At 38.8% G+C, this 9,626-nt stretch overlaps 1 protein-coding gene across 2 annotated transcripts in view; it reads right to left on the bottom strand.

The window, feature by feature from the left end:
• Positions 1-391: 391 nt before the first annotated feature.
• Positions 392-9,626, bottom strand: part of CHIC1 (cysteine rich hydrophobic domain 1) — a 74,944-nt gene continuing 65,709 nt past the window's right edge. For both annotated transcript variants that reach the window (XM_038587734.1, XM_038587732.1), the window contains one exon: positions 392-862. In XM_038587734.1, the coding sequence (XP_038443662.1) occupies positions 779-862 (84 nt within the window). In that variant the 3' untranslated portion in view covers positions 392-778. The remainder of the gene's footprint in view (positions 863-9,626) is intronic.

Genomic DNA, 9,626 nt, shown 5'->3' with positions numbered 1-9,626 from the left:
GGGTCTTTTTTAAATAATAAATTTATTTTTTATTGGTGTTCAATTTGCCAACATACAGAATAACACCCAGTGCTCATCCTGTCAAGTGCCTCCCTCAGTGCCCGCCACCCAGTCACCCCCACCCCCCACCCTCCTCCCCTTCCACCACCCCTAGTTCGTTTCCCAGAGTTAGGAGTCTTCCATGTTCTGTCTCCCTTTCTGATATTTCCTACCCATTTCTTCTCCCTTCCCCTCTATTCCCTTTTACTAATCTTTATATTCCCCAAATGAATGAGACCATATAATGTTTGTCCTTCTCCAATTGATTTATTTCACTCAGCATAATACCCTCCAGTTCCATCCACGTCGAAGCAAATGGTGGGTATTTGTCATTTCTAATGGCTGAGTAATATTCCATTGTATACATAAACCACATCTTCTTTATCCATTCATCTTTTGATGAACACCGAAGCTCCTTCCACAGTTTGGCTATTGTGGACATTGCTGCTATAAACATCGGGGTGCAGGTGTCCCGTTATGGTAGGTCTTGATCTCATTTCTCTTCATTACAACTTCTGGAGTCAGCATAGGTCTGCTCTTAGTGATCAAACCATTTCTCTTAATCTTATGGTATCTTTGAACCAGGTACTCATTCCTCCCAATTGAGACTTAATTCTGACTTGGTGCCCGAAATATATCAAAGTTCATTGTTCTTAGAGGCCAAGCCAACACTAACATGAGTCAGATGAAATCAATAGGTTGGCCAGTGGAGTTCCCATTCTCATTTGTGAGCACAGATTTATTTGTTGATTGTTTCTTTCACTTTGAGCAAACAAAAATTTGAGACAGATGAATAAAAGCCAAGGTTGAGATAAAAGCCAAACTGAAAGAGAAATAAAATTAAGGATTATATAACACAGTAGTATAATTGATTACTCATTAAGCTCTTTATAGAGTAGCAGACTGATATTAGAGATATCATAGAAAATGGGGATGTGAATGCAGAGATAATCCCCATCAAATATGGATGTTAAGAGCATCCAGTTAGTTGAAAGGTTGGTATATTTGAACTTTCTCCTTCTCTAGTCACTTCAAATAATCAGCTGGAGGAAAAGGGGTCCCAGAAAATTTCTTCAACATCCAAAAGTGTAAAATCATTGTTTATAATTCATTACTCTTGCTCTTTGGCCCCTTTAATGTACATTCTATCTAATTTCACTAATCCTTGGGGACTTCAATTTTGAAAGCATTTGGAAGTCTCTTCCTCTGCCTTTCATTCTGATCATTATCTATGTCACTCTGAATATCTGCATTGTTGCCCAGTTTTCATCTGTGAGAACCCTGATCAAACTGTAAGTACAGTTGGTCCTTGAACAACATGGGTTTGAACTGTGCAGGTCTGCTTATATATAGATTTTTAAACTAGTAAAGTACTATAAATATATTTTCCTTATGATTTTCTTAATAACCTTTTCTCTAGTTTATAAGAATATAGTATATAATACATGTAACCTACAAAATATGTGTTGACTGTTTATGTTATTAATAAGGCTTTCAGTCAGCAGTAGGCTATTAGTTAAGGTTTTGGGGAGTCAAATTTATACATGGAGCTTTGACTTCATGGGGGATGGTGGTGGCCGGTTGGAGCTCCTAACCCCTGTGTTAAAGGTCAACTGTATTTCAGGATGTTTTCTCAGAAAACACAATGAAACAGCAGGGTCCATGCACATGATGGGCGTACAAAGAATGCCAAAAGAACTTGAAGAGTGACCTCAAGTAAAAAGAACTGAGAAAGGACCCACTACTTCTACCTTGGCAGAGTTTTCAATGATCAACATTTTTTAAAACATAAGCAGCAGTAGATAATCTTGATGAAAGAATTGGATTAATTTATTCACCTATCAGAAGGCATACATTGTGAAATTGCTCTTCCATAGAAACAAAAGTACTGTGACTTGATATCTTCCCAGTCCTTTCACATGCTACCTTCTTAATCCTAACTATTCTGTTAGATGTAATTATTTCTATTCTACGGAAGAGGCAAAGGCTAAGAGTAAAACTGCATTCTCAAGATTGTCTAGAGAGGAATAGCAGGCAGGAAGCATAAAACAATTTACAGTAAATGTAATATAGATACTGTGCTTCTTTCCCTGAATCATGGCTGCCTTTCAAGAATTGGGAAAGCAGGTAAGAGGTAGCCATTTTAGAAGAGTGAGAAATAATCCTGTAGGGACACAGAATATGGCAAATAATATGTTAGGAAGGGCCTCTTTCATAAGGTGAAATTTTAAAAGCTATCAAGGGAAGCAGTATATCTGATTGCTGAAAGATGGGAGGGTAATTATAGACACAAATTGTTTGCTGTTTTTTTTTTTTTTTTAACTAACTATCAGAGTTCTGTAAATCATAGAATTTGAGTCAGTGGTTTTTAAGGGTTGAAGTATCTAGCACTGACTTTTAAGGACAGATCTGCAGGGTGGAGGATAGTGTCCTCAGGCCCCTCAATGGAGGAGCAAGGATTTTCTGTTCTATTCTTGGATGCTGGGGATGCCAGTTTGACCCTTCCAATTTTTGCCAATACCCCACCCAATTAGCACCTCTAAATAGTGTGTCTATTAATTCTTACCCTTAATTCTCCCTGTCTATCCAGAGGAAGACAGAAATACTGAGTGTCGCATCTCCCATGCCTCTCTTAAAGCAATTTTGGAATATACATCAAGAGCTATAAAGACTTCATATCCTTTTACCTAATAATTTATAGGAATCTTTCTGAAGGAAATTACCAGACTCAGGTAAAGATTTATGTATGAAAATGCTCAAGAAGTCATTATTTATAGTAGCAAAACACTGAAAACAGACTGAATACCAAACTGTGGAAAGTTATGTCATATTCAAACATTGTACTTCTATATAACCATAATTTCATTTCAAAGATCACATACTGATATGGGAAAATATGAAACTGTAAATGCAGCATACAATATGCAATATAATTAAAACTTTTAAAAAATGCATTACACATACATATAAAAATGTTATACTGTAACATTTAAGACATTAAAATGGTTGTAGATGATGGGGTTATGGGAAACTTATTTTCTTCTTCATACTCACCATATTTTATAGTAGAAGCCAATATTTTTATAAGGGAAAATTATCTTAATTACCAAACTTTTCATACATTAGACCATAATACAGGTGCTATTAAAACAAAAACTTAGATCTGTTTGTAGTATCTAAACCTATTTTTCAAAAATGTTTTGAGTATAGTTGACACACAATATATTACATTAGTTTCAGGTGTACAACATACAGATTCTCTTGTATCCCTGAAAAAGGGTATGCTATGCTTACCACAGTGTATATACCATCTGTTACCATACAACAGTATTACAATATTATTTACTATATCCTCTATGTAATGCCTTTTATTCAGGTGACTTGTTCATTCCATAACTGGAAGCCTGTATCTCCCACTCTCCTTCACCCATTTTGCACACTCCTCTAATCCCCTTTGCTCTGGCAACCCTAAGTTTGTTCTCTGTATTTATAGATCTGATTGTTTTTATTTATTTGCTTTTTTAGATTTGATTTATGAGTGAAATAATATTAGCCTATTTATTGGGTCCTTTTTTACAGAAGGGAAAAATAGACTAATTAAAAAAATTTTTGCATATTTTTAATTGGAGTTCGAATTGCCAACATATAGTATAACACCCAGTGCCCATCCCATCAAGTGCCCCCCTCAGTGCTCATCACCCAGTCACCCCATCCCCCCACCCACCTCCCTTTCCACTACCCCTTGATTGTTTCTCAGAGTTAGGTGTCCCTCATGTTCTGTCACCTTCACTGATATTTCCTACTCATTTTCTCTCCTTTCCCCTTCATTCCCTTTCACTATTTTTTATATTCCCCAAATGAATGAGACCATATAATGTTTGGCCTTCTCCGATTGACTTACTTCACTCAGCATAATACCCTCCAGCTCCATCCACGTTGAAGCAAATGGTGGGTATTTGTCATTTCTAATGGCTGAGTAATATTCCATTGTATACATAGACCACATCTTCCTGATCCATTCATCATTCTATGGACACCGAGGCCCCTTCCACAGTTTGGCTATTGTGGACATTGCTGCTATAAACATTGGGGTGCAGATGTCTCAGCGATTCACTGCATCTGTATCTTTGGAGTAAATCCCCAGCAGTGCAACTGCTGGGTCATAGGGCAGATCTATTTTTGACTCTTTAAGGAACCTCCACACAGTTTTCCAGAGTGGCTGTACCAGTTCACATTCCCACCAACAGTGGAAGAGGGTTCCCCTTTTTCCACATCCTCTCCAACATTTGTTGTTTCCTGCCTTGTTAATTTTCCCCATTCTCACTGGTGTGAGGTGGTATCTCATTGTGGTTTGGATTTGTATTTCTCTGATGACAAGTGATGCAGAGCATTTCCTCATGGGCTTGTTGGCCGTGTGTATGTCTTCTTTGATGAAACTTTTGTTCATGTGTTTTGCCCATTTCATAATTGGATTTTTTGTTTCTTGGGTGCTGAGTTTGATAAGTTCTTTATAGATCATGGATACTAGCCCTTTATCTGATATGTCATTTGCAAATATATTCTCCCATTCTGTAGGTGGTCTTTTAGTTTTGTTGACTGTGTCTTTTGCTGTGCAGAAGCTTTTTATCTTGATGAAGTCCCAATAATTCATTTTTGCTTTTGTTTCCCTTGCCTTCATAGATGTACCTTTCAAGAAGTTGCTGTGGCCAAGTTCAAAATGGGTGTTGCCTGTGTTCTCCTCCAGGATTTTGATGGATTGTGTCATATTTAGATATTTCATCCATTTTGAGTTTATCTTTGTGTATGGTGTAAGAGAATGGTCTAGTTTCATTCTTCTGCATGTGGCTGTCCAATTTTCCCAGCACCATTTATTGAAGAGACTTTCTTTTTTCCAGTGGATAGTCTTTCCTGCTCTGTCAAATATTAATTGACCATGGAGCTGAGGGCCCATTTCTGAGTTCACTATTCTGTTCCATTACTCTAGTTGTCTGTTTTTGTGCCAGTACCATGCTATCTTAATAATCAGAGCTTTGTAGTACAAGTTGAAATCTGGCATTGTGATGCCCTTGGCTATGGTTTTCTTTTTAAATATTCCCCTGGCTATCCAGGGTCTTTTCCACTTCCACACAAATCTTAAGATGATTTGTTCCAAAAAAAAAAGATGATTTTTTCCAACTCTCTGAAGAAAGTCCATGGTAGTTTGATAGGGACTGCATTAAATGTGTACATTGCCCTGGGTAACATTGACATTTTCACAATATTAATTCTTCCAATCCATGAGCATGGAATATTTTTCCATCACTTTGTGTCTTCCTCCATTTCTTTCAGAACTGTTCTGTAGTTTTTAGGGTATAGATCCTCTACCTCTTTGGTTAGGTTTATTCCTAGGTATCTTATGCTTTTGGGTGCCATTGTAAATGGATTGACTCCTTCATTTCTCTTTCTTCAGTCTCATTGTTAGTGTATAGAAATGCCACTGTTTTCTGGGCATTGATTTTGTATCCTGCCACATTGCTGAATTGCTGTATGAGTTCTAGCAATCTTGGGGTGGAGTCTTTTGGGTTTTCTACGTATAGTATCATGTCATTTGCAAAGAGGGAGAGCTTGACTTCTTCTTTGCCAATTTGAATGCCTTTTATTTGTTTTGGTTGACTGACTCCTATACTATGTTGAATAGCAGTGGTGAGAGTGGACATCCCTGTCGTGTTCCTAATCTTAGGGGAAAGGCTTCCAGTGTTTCCCCATTGAGGATGATATTGCCTGTGGGCTTTTTGTAGATGGCTTTTAAGATGTTGAGGAATGTTCACTCTATCCCTACACTCTGAAGAGTTTTGATCAGGAATGGATGCTGTATTTTGTCAAATGCTTCCTCTGCATCTATTGAGAGGATCATATGGTTTTTGGTTTTTCTCTGTTGATATGATCTATCATGTTGATTGCTTTATGTGTGTTGAACCAGCCTTGCATCCCAGGGATAATTCCCACTTGGTCATGGTGAATAATCTTAATGTATTGTTGGATCCTATGGACTAGTATCTTGTTGAGAATTTTTTCATCCATGTTCCATCAGGGATATTGGTCTATAATTCTCCTTTCTGGTGGGGTCTTTGTCTGGTTTTGGAATTAAGGTGATCGTGGCCTCATAGAAAAAGTTTGGAAGTATTCCATTTCTTTCTATCTTTCCAAACAGCTTTAGTAGAATAGGTATGGTTTCTTCTTTAAATGTTTGTTAGAATTTCCCTGGGAAGCCATCTGGCCCTGGACTTTTGTGTCTTGGGAGGTTTTTTGTTTTTTTGTGTTTTTTTTTTTTAAAGAGATTCTTTTTTTTTTTAAAAGAGATTCTTTTTTTTAAATTTTTATCTATTTATGATAGTCACAGAGAGAGAGAGAGAGGCAGAGACACAGGCAGAGGGAGAAGCAGGCAGAGGGAGAAGCAGGCTCCATGCACCAGGAGCCCGATGTGGGATTCGATCCTGGGTCTCCAGGATCGTGCCCTGGGCCAAAGGCAGGCGCCAAACCACTGCGCCACCCAGGGATCCCCCTTGGGAGGTTTTTGATGACTGCTTCAATTTCCTTGCTGGTTATTGGCCTGTTTAGGTTTTCTGTTTCTTCCTGTTCCAGGTTTGGTAGTTTGTGGTTTTCCAGAAATGCGTCCATTTCTACCAGATTGCCTAATTTATTGGCGTATAGCTGCTCATAATATTTTTTTTTAATTTTTATTTATTTATGATAGTGACACACACACAGAGAGAGAGGCAGAGACACAGGCAGAGAGAGAAGCAGGCTCTATGCACCGGGAGCCCGACGTGGGATTCGATCCCGTGTCTCCAGGATCGCGCCCTGGGTCAAAGGCAGGTGCCAAACCACTGCGCCACCCAGGGATCCCCATAATATGTTTTTAAAATCGCTTGTTTTTCCTTGGTGTTGGTAGTGATCTCTCCTTTCTCATTCATGATTTTATTGATTTGAGTCTTTTCTGTCTTGTTTTTAATAAGGTTGGCCAGTGGTTTATCTATCTTTTTAATTCTTTCAAAGAACCAACTCCTGGTTTTGTTTATCTGTTCTACAGTTCTTCTGTTCTCTATTTCATTGAGTTTTGTTTGAATCATTATTAACTCTCTTCTTCTGCTGAGTGTATATCTTATTCGCTGTTCTTTGTCCAGTTCCTTTAGGTGCATGGTTAGCTTGGGTATTTGAGTTTTTCCAGTTTTTTGAGGGATGGTTGTATTGCGATGTATTTCCCCCTCAGGACCTCTTTGTCTGTATACCAGATTTTGAACGGTTGTATTCTTCATTCTCATTAGTTTCCATGAATCTTTTTAATTTTTTCCTGATTTCCTGGTTGACCCTCTCATCTTTAAGCAAGATGGTCCTTAACCTCCACGTGTTTGAAATCCTTTCAAATTTCTTCTTGTGATTGAGTTCAAGTTTCAAAGCATTATGGTCTGAAAATATGTGGGGGACAATCCCAATCTATTGGTATCAGTTAATACTTGATTTGTGACCCAGTATGTGGTCTATTCTGGGGAAAGTTCCATGTGCACTTGAGAAGAATGTGTATTCAGTGTATTCAGTTACATGGATGTAAAGTTCTGTAAATATCTCTGAAATCCATCTCGTCCAGTGTATCATTTAAAGCTCTTGTTTCTTTGGAGATGTTGTGCTTAGATATCTGTAGATTGTAGAAAGTGCTACATTGAAGTCACCAAGAATAAGTGTGTTATTATCTAAGTATGCCTTAACTTTGGTTATAATTGATTGATATACTTGGCAGCTCCCACATTTGGGGCAGAAATATTCATGATTGTTATGTCCTCTTGTTGGATCGATCCTTTAAATATGATAGTGTCCCTCTTCATCTCTTACTACAGTCTTTGGGATAAAGTTTAATTTATCTGATGAAAGGATGGCTACCCCTGCTTTCTTTTGAGGACCATTTGAATGGTAAATGGTTCTCCAACCTTTTATTTTCAGGCTGTAGGTGTCCTTATCTCTAAAATGAGTCTCTTGTAGACAGCAAATAGATGGGTCTTGCTTTTTTTATCCAGTCTAAAACCCTGCCCCTTTTGATGGGGTCATTAAGTCCATTCACGTTCAGAATTACTATTTAAAGATATGAATTTAGTTTCAACACGATACCTATTCAGTCCCTGTTTTTGTGTATTGTTTGTGGGGCTTCCTCTTTCTTTTACATAGTCCCCCTTAATATTTCTTGCAGAGATGGTGTGGTGGTCACATATTCTTTCAGTTTCTGCCTATCTTGGAAGCTCTTTATCTCTCCTTCTATTCTGAATGAGAGCCTTTTGGGATAAAGTATTCTTGGCTGCATGTTCTTCTCATTTAGGACCCTGAATATATCCTGCTAGCCCTTTCTGGACTGCCAGGTCTCTGTGGAGAGGTCTGCTGTTATCCTAATGCTTCTCCCCATAAAAGTTAGAGATTTCTTGTCTCTTGCTGCTTTAAGGATCTTCTCTTTATATTTGGAATTTGCAAGTTTCCGTATTAAATGTCGAGGTGTTGAGTGGTTTTTATTGATTTTAGGGGGATCTGTCTATCTCCTGGATCTGAATGCCTGTTTCCCTTCCCAAGTTAAGGAAGTTCTCACCTACGATTTGTTCAAATATATATTCTGGACCTCTGTCCCTCTCGGCGCCCTCGGGAACCCCAATTAAATGTAGATTTTTCCTTCTGAGGCTGTCATTTATTTCCCTTTACCTATCTTCATGATGTTTTAATTGTTTTTCTCTTTTTCCCTCAGTTTTCCTCCTTGCCATCAACTTGTCTTCTGTGTCACTCACTTGTTCTTCTACCTCATTAACCCTCGGTATTAGGGCCTCCAGTTTGGATTCCATCTCATTTAATTAATTTTTAATTTGGCTTGATTAGATCTAAATTCTGCAGTCATGAAGTCTCTTGAATCCTTTATGCTTTTTTGTAGAGCCACCAGTAGCTTTATAATTGTGCTTCTGAATTGGCTTCCTGACATTGAATTGTAATCCAGATTTTGTAACTCTCTGGGAGAGAGGACTGTTTCTGATTCTTTCTTTTGAGGTGAGTTTTTCTTTCTAGTCCTTTTGCTCAGTGCAGAGTGGCCAAAAACAAGTTGTGCTGGAAATAGGAGAAAAAGAAAGAAAAAAAAAAAAAGAAAAAAGAAAGAAAAAAAAACGGGGGGGGGGGGGGGGGAACAAACAGAAAACAAAAAACAAAGGGTAGTATCTTCTGATAATATATACTGTAAATCCCTCGACTTCCCCTGGAACTTTCCAGTGCTGCTTGGTCAATAACTTGCTCTTCCCCTGTCCTTCCAGCTGGTCTTCTGGGGGAGGGGCCTGCTGTGCTGATTCTCAGGTGTGTGAACCTGGGGTAGCTGCCCAGCCCCCTACCAGGTGCACGGCTCAGCGGGAGCTGTTTATCCTGTGAGGCCCCTGCTCAGTCTCAGGTACAAGGTGACACCAGGAGGAACAACAGCAGTGGATGTGGCCAGCTCTCCAGCCCTGGAGTCAGCTCCTGCAGTAACCACCACAGGTCCAGTCCACTGGGGCCTGGATACTCCAGGGCGGTGGGGCACATATCTGCACAGCTTGGGC

The sequence above is a fragment of the Canis lupus genome, chromosome X (genome assembly GCF_011100685.1).
Source record: "Canis lupus familiaris isolate Mischka breed German Shepherd chromosome X, alternate assembly UU_Cfam_GSD_1.0, whole genome shotgun sequence".
Taxonomy (NCBI): Eukaryota; Metazoa; Chordata; class Mammalia; order Carnivora; family Canidae; genus Canis; species Canis lupus.
Note: the sequence above shows the minus strand (reverse complement) of the source record. Positions and strands in the feature narration are given on the sequence as shown.